We start from the raw sequence: 16,463 nt of genomic DNA, 5'->3' as shown, positions 1-16,463 counted from the left end.
GTGACATAAAGAGTGGAAATTATTTTTTAAATGGCAGTTATATAAAGTTTTGTGGTTCCAGATCAGTGATTATTAACCTTTTTGAATTATGGACGCCTTTGAAAACCTAATGAAATGTAAAGACCCTCTCCCCCAAAACACTGCATATAATACAAGTTCAGCAAGTTTGTGGACACACTGAAGGTTTCTCATGACAGCAAAGATAAAGAGAAAAGGGTATATGTTTTTCTTCTTTGATGAGTATGGTACATTGCTAAAGGAGATGGTCACTTTTTCACATGTATTTGCAACCTGTTTCATTTCTATCCCAGATTATACTCATGTATTTGGTTCAGGATTTGACCCATACTCTTCTATCAACACTTTAACTGATAAGCCTATCATCTATGTCACCCTAATGGGAGGGTTAAAAAGATTCAATACAGTTATTATTACAATAGGTATAAATGAGTCAAGGTTTCCACAAAAGCCCCATTTTCTGGAGTTATTGATGGCCTCCTAAAAGTGGCAGGACAAAAAGGCATTACAGGGAAATTACAAAATCATTGCCTGCTTTATCTAACATTTAGTAAGTAATTTGCTAGACCCTCTACTAGAGGATAGAGGAGAAAAGGCAAGAAGAATGTGGCAAGTAGTATACATCATAATGATCTCTTTTTCCCCATGTCCCATTGGATTTAGTAGACTAGTGTGGCTTCCTGAATAAAGGCCAGGTTGAAACAAAGCAATGTGTAATTGATGTTGTAAATAAAAGGGCAGTTTGAGTAGATCGTACTTAATATATAACGTTGAGCTTTGTGCACATCCCAAGAGCAGTAGGCCCAGCAATGTGCCCCGTCATGAATAGCAGTATGGCAGTCTCTTTGGGGAAAGATATAACTTGGAATTTAGTAAGGCAGGAGGGTAACTCACAGACACTACGGATCCAGCAGAAAAGAAATGAAAATGTCCGAACTGCTGGAAAGGGCTGGACGGATCCTGCAGATACCTAAAACTTGTCAGGCAAAAGGTTAAGTCCCGGAAGGCAGCTTAGAAAGACAGGTCAAGCAAAGATTTTTGTCTAGGTCTTGTCCAGGGGGGTCTCACACTGGCGGCCTGCAGCTAAGATCTGTGCAGTCAGGGCCATTGTGCTTTATATTCCTTCTTTTAAATTATAATTTGAACATGTTTTTAAGGTGTGGAGGCATGCATTCTTTAACTTTTTGATTCCTTCTTTTTTAAAATTTTCTTACACCAGCCTCTTTAGGCATGTGTTTCCAGGCTGGCCCTTCATGGCAGGCATGTGAGTTTGACACCCTTGGGATTCTGGTCAGACTGACCCTGAACCCAGGATGTCAGAGGATTACCTAAAGACAGCAGCAGATAGGAGGCTCCCAAAGGCTCCCTTCTAATTTGGGACCAGAGGTGATTTATTCTCAACCCCTTGTTTATATTCCTTGGCGTGTATGGGTGAAAGGTAAAGCCTGGGTTTGTGTTTGCAGATGTATGGCATGTGGCCATTAAGGAAAAATCAGAGAGAAATTCTTTTACCAAAATAGTGCTCACCCAGTGAAACCTCAAGAACCAGGAAAAGAGTAATCCATGGGATTAGTGTCCAGTTCTAAAATTCACTGAAGAGAAAAACCATCGTCTGCTACTAGTTATGCATTAATTTTCCTAGAATTAAAAGTGCTCAAAAGCTTGTCAAATCAATATTATTTGGGTCTCTGAAAACTAGTAACTTATTTAAACATTGATCTACACCTGATTCTTTACTGGGACATCTATTGCTATTTGTGGGTAGAATTTATAGGACTTCACTGTAACTTTGTAACTGGAATTCAATTCTAAGTATGTCTGTTGTATCTGGTTAGTCTGTTCTTTGTGTCTAAACTACATGTTATATACAGCAATTAAAATGCTAATTTGTCTTTCTTTCTGTTTAAAAAAAACCCAGCATTGTCTTTCTCAGCTGAATTTTCTTCTTCATTCTTTGATCTCTGGTTGACTGGAAACCTGCTTCCCTGCCTTCATTTCTCCCTCTTCTTCTGGAGTGGGTCTTTCTCTAAAATGTAGGCTGGTCAGGTAATTTCATTTATATTTCCCATTTGATTTAAGATGCCAATTTACCACTCAGATGTTAATATTTTCTTAAAATGGACTCTTTAAACTCTTTAAGTGATCTCAAAAGATTCATAGGTAGGATTCAAGGAAAATACAATTCATTTTCTTTAGTAGAAGGGTATTCATGTGAAAGAAAAATATTTTTCTTATATGAATCAAATAAAGTAGTAATAGCCACTTTCCAGAGCTTCCATTAGCATGTTCCTAATTATAGTTTCCAAATTTTTAAAACAGTCTTCCAGACAATTTGGCAGCTTCTACTTACATTGGCGTATGTAGTGGAATTCTTCAAAAACAATCTGATTTGTTGCTTACTGGTTCCAAGTTAAATAGGTGTAACTCTCTAATAGAATATCAGGAATCCATGTCACAGTGAAAATCCAGAAATTCAGTAAGATTAAGGCAAATCTGAACTGCTTCACATGGTACTGTTTTTAACCAGTGCATTTCTAGTGTTGCAGTCTCAATAGTATCTATTAAAAAAAATACATGTCCATTTAGACTGGTGTCCATGGATAAATGTAGTTGCTATTAGCTTTGCCTTCCTAATGAGAAAAGGGTTTGCCAAAATGAACATTACTATTTCAGTAAAACACATTTATTTTCTACAAACTACCTTTGCCAAGTACTCATATAAGCAAACGCTGGAAGAAGAGTAAATGGAAACAGAAATTTGGATCCTTATCCAAACCAAATTAATTATGAGGTAGTAAATAAAGATTCAAAGAGATATAGCTGTTATCGACCATATTTTAGTGTTTTCTTCCCAAGATCTTTACATGTTCTCACGTATGTCATCAACTGTCACTTTCTCTTATGGGTACACTTTGTAGTAAATGTTTAATTTCACGGAGCTAGGTGCTCCTGATACACTTCTGAATTACCCCTTGCTCCTCAGGAAACACAAAATGATTTTAATCTGAGGAAAGTGCAATTAGAAAAATGTCTTAGATTGGGCTGTCCAGAAGCAAACCCTAAAATAGTGGTTCGTGTGCAAGTAGTTTACTTGAGACATGAAGAAAACACTACAGGAAGTGAGGCAGGAAAAGAAGGCAGCCAATAAAGAATGTTTATTAAGCAATTCACTACATGGGCTGTTAAACATAATCCTGCTGGGAAATCCTGAAAGCCACCACAAAACACATGCTTCCGAGATATCCTACCTGAGGCGTGAGAGAGTCTGAGAAATATTCTTGCACCAAATCTCATGGGTGAGTGGTTGAAGACTGCTCCTGGGGGTGTTGTTAACTCTCTGGATGTCCAGCCTGCCTCCTGGGAGCAAAGTGGGCATCTGCAGCCAGAGGAAGTCCTCATGCAAAGAGATGCAGTGTTGGCCATTGGAAGTCCAGCTGGTATGCATTAAAGTCATAAGGGCTGGGGGCCGTGGGCAAGGCACCAAAGAAAAGTTAATTGGCAAGGGGTGAGGTCCTTATCCAACCCCCAAAAAATTATTTAAAACTAACCTATGCTCGATTCACTTCTAAGGACATAGAAAGTTAAAAATTGGCTATCTCATTTTAAATATGCTTATATTCCAATTTTACTGGTCAATAAACAGTAAGTCCTTGGTGAATGACAGGACCTAAATGCTGGATAGTTTCAGCCCATTCTCATGTCACAGCATAGGTCAGGGTCCGTATAAAAACAAACAATGGCTAACGATCCTTTTGATTTAACCCATTTCAGATGACTAGGATAAAGTGTATTACACAAATACACAAACAACAGATGTGGTGATTTATTTAGACCTGGCTAGAAAATATAAAGAGCCACCCATCAATTTTTTCTGCTTTCTCTTCATTAGGATTTGAGGCCAGGAGACGTATCTGGCAAGCGGAACCTCTGGGAAAAGCAATCTGTGGACAAGGTCACTTCCCCCACTAAGGTAATCTACCGAAGATTTGTTTTTCACAGGTTCTTTTCCTGCTGTATCCTGCAGTATGCTGTCCCAGGGTCAAAAAAGAAATAGTGCCGATCCACAGTCTTGTCTGGGTAACCGTCAGTTTCTAAAGACTTGTATATGGTACAGTGAAAGGCAATGTCACGGAGCCTTCAGCATGGTAGGTTTGTCAGTCATACAAGGTAAATAGTCTAGATCCGTGGGATGGTTCCCAGTAAGACATTCTAGAAACACCATAGTGGTAGGGGTGTTGAAAACAGAAGGCTGTGTGGTATAACCATAGTCTACATTTCCTTACAAGGTCCAGGCTTGGAAATCAGAATTTGCAGATCGCCTAGGAAAGAATGTCTATCTCCTTGAGTAGTTTCAAAGCTGCTTTCTGGAACCATTCTAAGGGGTTACATTGCCAGCAGCCTAGGACTCAAGGCTGATATGGCAAAAAAATTGAAATAATATTCAAAAGTTAGCAAAATTTGCTACCCTATGAAAACTAATGGCTAAGAATGCTTGGATTTGTCTTTCTTTGGCCTTTCGCTCATCCTTGACAAAGTGGCCTCTGGTCAATATCTAAATGATGCACAAGCTAAAAATAGGACCCCTTGTTGTACAAGGAGCTAATTCAACTCCTAATTCCCCATTCAAGTAATAATTCCAGTCTTCTCCCTTGGTAGAGGGAAAATTGAAAAGGGAAAAATCAGAGAGCAACAATAAGTAAGATTAGAATAGACTGCTTATGGGCTGATGTAGAACTCTATACCCAGAAGCACTTTTTAAGCAAACTCAGGACTGAAGAACATCTCAAAGGCAACTGAAGAATCTGTACAGCTCACCGAAGGAAGAGAATTGCTTCCTCTTTCCTACTTTCTACGACATGCTGATAAGTCTGGTGCAGCTTCCTGAGTGTGTTACATCTTCTCTATTAGTTAAATTTTCTAAATAACTGCTAAATATATTCAAACTACCAGTAATAATTTTCACCATTACAAACCACTAACATGTAATGAGCACCCACTATATGCCCTCTCAACCTACATTATCTCATTTGACCCTCCAATCACCATTATTATTACCCCCATTTAGAGCTAAGGCGAATGAGGCACAGAAAGATTAAGTACCTTTCTCAAAGTCACACAGCAAATAAGGAGCAAAGCCTGGATTAAACTCAGGCAGTCTGTTCTGAGCCTGCATTCTTAATTATACATGCTGCTTTTTTTTAGGATTGCATATTCAGCAGAAAATGTAAAGTTCTAAAGTTCCTTGTACAATTTTCTTCTGGTGGAATGGAGGGGAATCATTTTTTAGTTTTTTTTTTTTAAACAAAGAATGAACTTTTGTTGGCCTAAGCCATTATGACCCTTTGCGAAATGACCTTTCAGAAATGACAGTCTAAATGTTTATATAGTCTCCTTTCTGAGTAGGAGGTGTCAGCTTTCCATAGGCCATCATCACAGGTTTAATAGATCCCCTCTGGACAACATTCCTCTGAACCAGGGTTCTAGGAAGTAGAGTAAAGATATGATCTGGAATGGTAGGTCTCAGAGAACATGACTCATATACAACATGAGTGGTACTCCCTGGAATTATGCAATAATGTGTGTGGTACAATGTGGGATGGTGACAGGGTGAGACTTCATACACATACATACTACCCCCTCCTCCTTGGTCTATACCACAAAACTCTTTCTACAGTAATAATAATAACATAACCAGCAGGCCCAGAGCTGATTTGTGAGGTAGCAAAGTAGGTAGCTCCTTTGGTCCAAAATGTCAAATTCACTAGTATCACGCAGTAATTCCTTTGAAATGAAACTATACAACACATTTGAAATTGCAGATTCATAACACTTTAACATTTGTGAATACCTCAGCAAGAATTTTTAGCAGCTAGCTGAGGGAAAGAAACGGTGTACAATAAGACCATTGGTCAGATAAGTTTCAAGGGTAGGGGCATAAGAATAGGAGGTAGGAAGTGAAAAAATAGGAGAAAACTAAAGATAAGCATAGTCCAGTTTACCATCATGCCTTGATGTGGCTGAGACAGCCATTCAGTCATGCTGCCTGTCCTGGAACACACATTATAGAGTCCTGACCCTTGTAGTAAGTAGTGTTTAAAAAAAACCTCCTTGACCCTGAATGCCATGAGCAAGGCTCAAGATCAAGATATGAAAAGGGGAATATAAAGAAGAAAGAAAGGAAAGCAAAAAAACCAACAGAAGAAAGGATAGACTGAAAGAAGAGGAGCATATTTGAATAGAATGCCAAAAATAATCCTCCCTTTCATAGACATTTACTCCTGCCATATTATCATTCTTTTTTATTTTTTTTTAATTCTGACACAAAATGTCTGGCTGAAACACCATGGCCTGACGACTTAAAGCTCTCTTCTCTTAGCAGGTTTGAGACAGTTCAAGAAAGAACCCAAAGTAGCCGCTCAAGATGCTGGACCAGCTCAGTTGAAGAGGCCTAATTTGCTCTGTTTTATATTTATGTTGATTTACTAAATTGGGTTCATTTCCTTTTGTTTTGTTTTTCATTATCCCAGTAAACCCATGTATATTATCACTATATTTAATAATCACGGTCTAGAGATGTTCATGGTAAAAGTATTGCCTTTGCACAGGAGCCTGTTTCTAAAGAAACCCATGCTGTGAAATAGAGACTTTTCTACTGATCATCATAACTCTGTGTCTGAACAGTGATATCAACCACATCGGAAGTCAACAAAAGGAGATTCAAGTTGAAAATTGCCTGAGGAATGTGTGCAGTATCCAGAAAAATGAAACATAGTGTTTTTTTTGGTTTTTTGTTTTTTAAATACAGAAATCATGTTGTTTCTGCACTTTAGAATAAAGCATGGAAGAAATTATCTTAGTAGGCAATTATAACACTTTGTGAAAGTAACCCATTTCAGATTTTAGATACTACAATAATGATTGTCTTTAAAAAAAAAAAAAAGATGTACTGTTAAGGTATTACTTTTTTCATGCTGATGAATATCTAAATTGGATTTTGATGTTAGCTGACAGTGGTACTGATTTCTTTAGGTTGGTTGCTTTGTGGATTTCTTTGGTAGTGATAGTGAACCACATTTTAGATGACGTGATCATGTATGTATGTGCATACACATATACAAACACACTAATGGTAGAAAGCTTTTTTATGTGCTAGGCTATTATATTTAGCAGTATGTCCCTGTAACTAGCCAATATCACTGCTTTTTAAAAATTAAAAATCACAATATTATATTAATATTTCATATTTGCCAATAGAAACATGGCAGAATAGGTATCGATATGTTTCCAATGCCCAATAACCTATAAGAAAGAGATTAGAAGTGTCAAAATGAATTGACATTTTCTATAAAGCATAGTATTTAGTTTATAATTAAAAGCAGTCTTGAAGTCCAGTGTGAATTGTACTAAATCTCAAAGCTTGCTCCAAACTTTATTCTTAAGAATCAAGTTCACAATCGGTTGGCTTAGATGATGTCTGAGGTCTTTTCCTTCTCTAAAATTTAAAGACGAGAATTTTAGTGACAAAGTTGTACAGATTGGAATTCCATGAATAGGTGTACTACGACCAACTTTGGCTAATCTCTGGAAGCAGAAAAGTAAGCAAAAGCCAATATTTAGGAGTCATGACAGTACTTCCATCTTTAACATACTGAAACATCTTTTTAGTTAAACTTTTCTACCTTTATTAGTCATTGGCACTTGCCATAAGTTGATAATGTGTTGAACTTTCAAAAAATATATGTAATTTTTATTAGTTTTACCTTTTTCCCAAAGAGTCTATCAACTCGTCATTTGTACACACACAATCCAGGTATCAGATCTTATTTTAGCTTATAAGCGTTCATCTATTCTTCACAATAGATGATAAAAGAGTACTTCAGTGTCTTGGCAATATGTTCTAGCATAGAGATATACATATAGTGTAGTTCTATAAACGTATACCTCATGACTTACCAAAATTGTCTTAGTCTCAATTCCTACCACAATGAGGGAGCCTCCCAAATGACTCTTTTCTAATCCACAGTGTTCCCCTGGGAGAGCTAGCCAGGGTAGGGCTGGCATGAGGAGTGACCAGTGCCTTCCAAAGTCCATTTTCCTCATAAATCAGTAGAGTTGTTGAATCCTCTAGCTTTTAGCACATCTGGGCCAAAGAAAGTAAAGCCAGCAATATTGCACAAGTCACCCATCCATGACAGAGTAGACATGAGTCTATGATAAGATAAACTAGAATTCACATGCAGTGCCTGAGTTGGCATTGACTCCCAGCATTCGAGTGAAATGGATCAAAGTTTGAATTAAGGCCTATGGTGAGATAACATTTCTTTGTTGTACTTTTGAATAAGAGCTTCTCCTGATCACTATTATATATTTTTTTCTAGAAAGTCTAAATTTAAGAAGAGAATATACCGATCGATCCTGACTTTTATTCCAATATTTGGATGGAATAAGTTTTAGGGTAGAATTTTGTTCAGTTTGGATTTAATTTTTTGAAAAATAAATTCCTTGTTTACGTGATTACAATTCTCTTTGTTATCTTTTTAAGAAGTAAGACTGCAAGGTGACTAGCATGTTCTGTGAATCTGCCATTCCTAAAAATTTTATAAACACGATATTTTTCACTGATAATTGATCGCTGCAATAAATATATATTGTGAAAATGCATCCACAATAAATGGAATTCCTCCAAATGTCTTTGCCTCACTTATTTTTATGTACTATATTGATTACAAGAGTTCTATCTGATGTAATAAAGATAATGGTATAGCAAAATGCATATTTCAGATTGAGTCTTGGTTTCATTCTTTAAAGAGGAAAGCCATTTCATATTTTTAAATACTTATTACAGTCAATTTTCCAACAAAATATTAAAAATTGCTCTGGTAGAGACAACTGACCAAACATATATAGAAAAGGTTGAAAAGAGGGATTGAAAACCTTCTTCTTCAAAAAAACATTATCAAATGTTCCTTCATCCTCCTTCTCATTCCCAGTGTAGTCACATGTCACCCCTCTGGCACCTACGGTGGCAGTACTGTTTTCCCAAAGGCATTGTCTTTTACAGTAGAAATACCCATTTAATATATACTGTTTGTTTGTAGAATACTTACTATTTGCAAGGCACTGGCGATTACCTTTAAATCCAGAGATACCTTTTCATAGTAATTTTATTTTTTTTAATATTTATTTATTTATTTGGCTGCGCGGGTCTTAGTTGCGGCATGTGGGATCTTTAGTTGCGGCATGCAGGCTCTTTTACTTATGGCATGCGGGCTGTTAGTTGAGGCACGCGGGATCTAGTTCCCTGACCAGGGGTCAAACCCGGTCCCCCTGCACTAGGAGTGTGGAGTGTTAACCACTAGACCACCAGGGAAGTCCCAGTAATTTTATATTATTTATGTAGCACTACTTGAAATCTGAGGCTTTTCTCACAAAGGTTTTAAATTGTGAGTTGGGAGGCCCTGAACAGTCCCCTAAATCCTGTTCATAAGATTGACGAGTTAACAAAATTATGGTAACTTAAAAAATACTTCCGTAAGATGTTATGGAAAAACCCGAACGAACTTTTTGGCCAACCCAATAATTAATACTTTTGACTTCTACATTCTAACAAGAAGGGGTCTAAGTTTAGACAATGTTATCATCAAAGTCAATCACAAAATTAAGTAATGAAAAGAATACAATCTGTAGTACTAATACCAAACTGATAGAATTAGGGCTGGATGGACATTAATCTTGTGAGTCTTCAGGGTTTGAGCTCAAAGATGTTACAGTCTTCTGTGTGATGTAGAAACTGGTCTGTATTGTAGGGGTTTTTTCTACTCTTGCTTGCATGTGTGCTCCAAATGGAAGGATGGTTAAGAAATGAAAATCTCATGACCCTAAATATGTGTTCTTCCACAGGAGTGAGGAGATGGCCTAACAAGGTCTTGATCTGAGTGCTGTGTCTATTTGTATTCAAGCTTATTAATCATGTGGTCCAAACATTCTATATCATTACTGGATTTTTTTGTGCCTTTGTTCTAGCTGTTACTGAATTGGAAATGTGAAAATCTCCCTCTATAATTATGGATTTGTCTATTTCTCCTTGTAATTCTGTTAAATTTGCTTTCATATTTAAAGTCATGTTTTTGGTGCATACACAAATCTAGAATCATTTTATCTTCCAAGTGAATTGAATATTTTTCATATTATGAAGTGACCCTCTATTTGTAGCAAAGATTTTTGCCTTAAAGTTTATTTTTTCTGTTCTTAACATTGCTACCATGGCTTTCTTTTGGTTAGCACTTGCATGATATAACTTTACTTTCCCCGTTTACTTTCAATCTGTGTGTGTGTGTGTGTGTATTTGTATATATGATATAACTTTCTCCACCCCTTCACTTTCAACCTTTGTATATCTTTAGTTTTAGATGCATGTCCATTTAGACTAGAGTCCATGGATAAATGCAATGGCTATTAGCTTTGCCTTCCTAATGAGAAAAGTGTTTGCCAAAATCAACATTACTATTTCAGTAAAACATTTATTTTCTACAAACTACCTTTGCCAAGCACTAACATAAGCAAATGCTGGAAGAAAAGTAAATGGAAACAGAAATTTGGATCCTTATCCAAACCAAATTAATTATAAGGTGGTAAATAAAGAATCAAAGATTCTAACCTCTGTTCCCCATAATTCCTCACAAGAGATTGCTATTTCCTAGGAGCATGCCTTGAAGACAGCCCCTTGTCAGGGGGCAGGTTGGGGCCACCATGCTCCTCTTGAAGCACACGAACAAAGACCAATAGCAGCACTGGAGACCAACGATGCAGACTGCAATTTGGCCCAGTTAAGGAGATATCTGCCCTTTTCCCCCCAGCCCTTACTCATCCTAACACAACAAGGAACTAGCACTCAGAAGAAAGGGGGGATGAATGTAAATAGCAAAAGTCCAATTCCCTCCCACTTCCTCAGTCAACCAGAGCTAGGGACAGATCTAGGGGGTAACGAGAAGGAGGGCATTGAATCGAGTTTGAAATTGAAGTTTAAAGTGTACTTAATACCAGAACGAAATCTTAAATACCAAAATGAAAGGAAGTGGCTGAAAAGTTGTGGGATCTGGCCAACACATCCTTAATGAGAAGGGGGATTTCACCATTGCACAGTTCAGGTGCACTTATTGGTGGCAGTGGGGTGGGTACCATTTCTTGATTTTTATCATGAAACTTCACCCTGAGCCTGGGAGCCAACTTTCTCTTTTGAGGTGATTTATCCTATCTGTTCGTTGTTGAACAGGCTGGGGGCATTCTTACTACCTCATTTCCAAGTGTTCAGAAGAATAATGCTTCACTATAGTCCCCAAATTTAGACATAGTACGTAAACTAACAGTGTAAATATTCTACCAATGATACAGGGATCAGGAAAGACTTCACTAAGGGGATGGCTTTTGAGCTAAGTCTTGGTTAGTTGACTGGCTGGGACAGATCTTAAGATCTGGAAACTGTTGGAGTGGTTTTGCCTTACACTGGAACATTCTAGACCCCGATAGTCTGAGGAAGGCCTGACGGGTACTAGATGACCCCAGGGCTCCCAGGATCCAGTATGGCTTCCTCAGCCAAATTATGACGAGGCCTCTACAGCCACATAACCACTAACTTCTGTGATGTCATAAATAACTTTGACTTCCCTAGTCATCTCATATGCTCATGTAAGCCTCTGCTCAACAAATTCAAAATGATATAATCACACAAAATAAATCACATTCCTAACACAATTTACATTTGGCCATGTCGCTAACATGACCTTTTTCCTCCTGATTCCCACACCGATAATTGTGCCTTTTGGAGTACTGTTTTGGTTTTTCTTTTCCTCTTTTCTTACTCTTACTATATTGCCTTTTATACTGCAGGCTTAGAGGTGATGAATGCATCAAAACATTGGAGGAGGAAAGCCTGCTGCACAGGCAAAGCTGCCTTCCCAGAAAGCAGAAGCTGGCTCCATAAGGAGTATGTCCCATAACCTTCTCTGATAAGATCACAGAAAAGGAGAACAAAAACTCAGACCGACATCAAAGTCCCTGGTTGAAGTTTACTGCAGGTCTTCCTTCCACTTGCACTTAAAGGCAAAGAATTTATTTCCACTGTATTCTGTCTAGAATAGGAGAGTAAGTTTAAAAAAAAAAAAGAGTTAAAAAGGAACAGGTGCTTAAGAAAATCATTTTAAATTTATCTGGGGAAGAAAGAGGTCCTAATGAAATCTCTTTTCTTAAAATGTACTGACTCCAGCTAAGCTTCAACTAAACGGTACTGCCTAGTATAATTCATAACATGATTTTCTCTCAGAGCCTTTGTACTTGCTGTTTCCCCCGCCTGCCAAGGTCTTCCCCTAGGCATCCATCTGGCTCATCCCTTTACTTGCTTCAGGTCTCTGCTCAAAAGCCTGGTCAGAGAGCCTTTCCTGGACACTCCATCAAGAGAGCCACCCCTACCAAGGCCCACCCACCAGAGCACTCCCTATGCTCTTTATTTTTCCCTTATTTCTCGCCACAGCAATTTTCATCACCTGAGTGCTTTTTTCAAGTATTGGTCTTTCTTCTCTCAGTAGTACATAACCTCCACAAGGAATGTCCATTTTATTACACCGGGAACAGTCCCTGGCAATTAGTAGGCATTGAATAAATATTTGTTGAATTAATGAAAGAATGAATAAATACAATTTTCAAAGGTTTTTTTGAATTCCTATTATTATGCACTAAAATAATTTTTCTCTGTAGGATTACTTGAAATATGATCATGTAAATATTTGGACTAAAAATCTTGAGATTTAAGTCCCAGCTCTGCCATTAATTTCTTGTGTAACCTGGTTAGATCATTTCTTGGAGTTTCACCTTGTGTGTCTGACACTATGGCTTGCAATCATGACTCTAAAATCCAACAGAAAAATAGATTCCATATATAAAAATTCTCTATGCATGTCACCTTTAGTAACATATGTATTACATAAAACAAGGTACAATTATAAAGGGTAATTAATTTTCAAGAAAGTGTGATCTAATACCTGCTCTATTTCTTTTTCTGGAAGGTCCAGTCTTCTAAATCACTGACCTCAAAGAACATGGTATTTTTCGGAAACTAACAAAATATAAGCAGAGGCTATTAACCTCATGTTTAAGCTATTGCTTTGCCCTTTATTTTACTTTTCCATTATCTCCATTTCTACAGTATTACAAATCTCATGACACATAATGCCTCGTGCAGGCACCAAACATTTAAAGACTTTTTTTTTTTTAGCTCTACTTGGAAAACTATTCCAAATAAATTATCCACTAAGCTACAGACCAGGGGGAAATCAAGATGGGATGTACAGGAATAATGACTAAATCTGTTATGGGAAGATCATATTTAATTAGATGAGACAATACATGTAAAGTGATTTGCATAGTGTCCCTGAAGATGTGCTTGATACGTTAGCTAACGATTATTATACTTAAAGAATCTCTGAGCTGATAAGAATCTTGCAAGCTCACCCAAGAAAATCTATGACTCTTCCATCAAATATTTAAAGAGAAAAGTCTCTTTTTCCGAATCCAATAAAGATCATTAGTCACACAACTGTGCAAAACGCAACTCGCTGTGGATACAACTAAAGATCAACAAAGCAAAAGTCTTAACCAGTTTGCTCTAGTGTCTGCTCGAAGAAGGGACAAACATGGCAAACAACCGATGTGCAGAACCTTAGGGACAAATAGCTAGCTGTCCTGCCTCCACCCCTAAAATTTCCCGCCAGCCCCCTGCTCTCTACCTTCCCGCCCCTCGGGATGCCCTTTGACGCCCACTCCTCTGCTGCCAGTTCTCGTCATCCTCCGGGATCTCCCTTTCCTTCAGCCGAAATCCCGCGTGGCTGGCCCGCCTGAGGTCTCGCGAGGGTGAGCCCGTTGCCCTGGTAACGAGTGCTGCGCTTCGTGGTGAAGGGCGTGGCTGCGGCTGCTAAACGGCAGCAGTAGCGTTCCTTCCAGTCGCTGGGCTGTAGGTATCACGGGCAGGACGGCTGCTCCCGGCGCGCGGAAGGGACTGCTGGCCTCGCCGTGGGACTCGAGGCGAGGGTGAGGAGGCCGAGGCGGGACAGTGAAGTGCCGAGAGGGAAAGTCCCTGCGCGAAACGAGCGCGCCCAGAAAAGGCGCCCCTCCCTCCACTGCCGTGTCGCGAAGTGAGTGTGGGAGGAAGACTTCGCCACCAGGAATCGTGGCTTCATCGTCCTTCCCGCCAAGAAGGGAAGTCATCGTTCCTGCCCCGAGACTGCCGCGGCGCCGCTGGGCGAGGCCACGCCTGCTGTGGCCTCTCTCGCTTCTGACGTGGAAGGTAGGCACGGAGCGCTTATTAGATCCATCTGTGTGTGTGCCTCTCCTGAAGCTCAGGTTTTACTCCGCAGCAGGTCAGCACGTTGGTGCGCCTCATACGCTCAAGTAAGGAAACAGAATCAAGATTTATGCCAGTCCAGTTTTCCAAATTCGGAGTTGTGATCCCCAGACGGAAACTTCAGTCTCTTACTACTGAAGGTGTCACCCATAAGACAGACGTCTCTGTGGCATTCGTAAAGTTATTCGCTATGGAGCTTGGGCTTTATTGTTTGTGGTCCACGCTCGAAAACCCACTTTTTGTAGAGAGGAGCATAAACTAGTAGATTCGAAATTAGTAAATTCCTTTGGTCTCTCAAAAACAGTAGACTCTTGACAAGGAATTTCTATTATTTCATTGTCTTAATTACCACTTGAGAGGTCATTGTCGATACAACCTTCTGATAACTATTGAAATTCCAGTAAGACTAATATGATCGAATATTAGAACAGAGACAGTCTACAGAATATTAACCAAAATATAGAGAAAAAAACCTCCTGTCATTTGAACTTTTGGTCAAATGAAAAAATTAAGCCGAAAAAAAAAATTAACTGTATTGCTACAACTCACTGCCTGAATAAGTAACTGTACTTTTTCTCTGATGCGTGATCTTTTCAATGCCTCAGAATCATTCTGAACTCGCTATTGCTGTGTGGCATTTAACTGTAAATCTAGGATGTAATGATTTGGTTATGTACCCTGGAAATTCCTTTTTCAATTAAATTATTTACGTGATTTGTCTTATTGTGACTTGTCTCTATCTTATAAACATGGAAAATTTCTTCAAATCTTTGAAATTAAGGTTTAATTAGCTGTGTCTTAATTTACTTTTTAGAGAAGGCTGTTGTCACTGTTAATTAAATAAAATTGAATATATTTGGGGGGTACACATTTAATGTGTACTTAAAAAGAAAACTGTCAAATAAGTTCCTTACAAATTGTTTTACAGCCTACCTACATAATAAAAGAAATTTCGAGCCAAATATTGGAAGAGATGTCAGAGGATTCAGAAAAGGAAGACTATTCAGACAGAACAATCAGTGAAGATGAATCAGTATGTTTTTCTCAACTTAATCCTACTTAGAAATAAAACTTGTTATAAAATATAAATTCCCAGTAAAAATACTATAAATTCAGTTGGCTCTAAAAATCCGTTGGATATTTAAATCACTCTTCACTGAAGTTGGGAAATAAATTGATTGAAAACAAAGCTATTAATGTGTGCAGTATGCCCTATCTAGAAAGAGAATCTATATTGATTTTGGGGTTTTTTTGAGAAAATATTTTGGCTGAGATTCTTCTGAGTTTTATTAAAATGTGTGTAATAAGTAATTATTAGGGTTTTATCTTTATAATTCATGTCCACTTATTTTCTTATATGTACTAATTCTATGTTATATTATAATGTGTATCATAATAGTGAAACCTATTTCTAAACCTACTGTGTGTCACCATCATAGGTTTCATGTGGCACTGTTGTAACAAAGGAAAGTACATGGAGGAAGAAGGGGGGAGGGGAGAAACAAAATGCAGTAGTTACAAATATTTTGTCTGGTCCCAGCACATATTTCTAAGAAATTTCCTTCACATTTTAGTAAAGTATAAATTATCTATGTAAGTTAAGGTCCCTAAATAAATTCCCCAAATGATGTATAACACTTTAAGTCAATGGCTTTCTTCCCCCCACCCCATAAATTTATTTATTTATTTATTTTTGGCTGCATTCCTTGCTGCACGCGGGCTTTCTCTAGTTGCGGCGAGTGGGGGCTACTCTTCGTTGCGGTGTGCGGGCTTCTCATTGCGGTGGCTTCTCTTTGTTGGGGAGCACAGGCTCTAGGCGCGAGGGCTTCAGTAGTTGTGGCACTCGGGCTGAGTAGTTGTGGCTCGCGGGCTCTGGAGTGCAGGCTCAGTAGTTGTGGTGCACGGGCTTAGTTGCTCCGCGGCATGTGGGATCTTCCCGGACCAGGGCTCAATCCAGTGTCCCCTGCATTGGCAGGCGGGATTCTTCACCACTGAGCCACCAGGGAAGTCCCGTCAATGGCTTTCTGTGTTTCTTTTTGCTTCTTTTTTTGGT

At 38.5% G+C, this 16,463-nt stretch overlaps 2 protein-coding genes across 13 annotated transcripts in view; both read left to right on the top strand.

The window, feature by feature from the left end:
* CALD1 (caldesmon 1) overlaps window positions 1-8,791 on the top strand; it is a 180,672-nt gene extending 171,881 nt beyond the window's left edge. For 5 of the 12 annotated variants that reach the window (XM_059933322.1, XM_059933320.1, XM_059933324.1 and 2 more), the window contains 2 exons: window positions 3,908-4,031; window positions 6,151-6,349. In XM_059933322.1, coding sequence (XP_059789305.1) covers window positions 3,908-4,031; window positions 6,151-6,233 — 207 coding nt within the window. In that variant the 3' untranslated portion in view covers window positions 6,234-6,349. Of the gene's footprint in view, window positions 1-3,907; window positions 4,032-6,150; window positions 6,352-6,394 lie in introns of those variants that run through there. The other 7 variants (XM_059933325.1, XM_059933326.1, XM_059933330.1 and 4 more) reach the window with 6 other exon arrangements.
* Window positions 8,792-13,961: 5,170 nt separating this feature from the next.
* Window positions 13,962-16,463, top strand: part of AGBL3 (AGBL carboxypeptidase 3) — a 122,409-nt gene continuing 119,907 nt past the window's right edge. The window contains 2 exon segments of the mRNA XM_059933343.1: window positions 13,962-14,353; window positions 15,339-15,443. Of these exon segments, the coding sequence (XP_059789326.1) occupies window positions 15,384-15,443 (60 nt within the window). The 5' untranslated portion in view covers window positions 13,962-14,353; window positions 15,339-15,383.

Source organism: Balaenoptera ricei, chromosome 9 (assembly GCF_028023285.1).
Source record: "Balaenoptera ricei isolate mBalRic1 chromosome 9, mBalRic1.hap2, whole genome shotgun sequence".
Taxonomy (NCBI): domain Eukaryota; kingdom Metazoa; phylum Chordata; class Mammalia; order Artiodactyla; family Balaenopteridae; genus Balaenoptera; species Balaenoptera ricei.
This window is presented reverse-complemented; position numbering and strand designations above follow the sequence as displayed.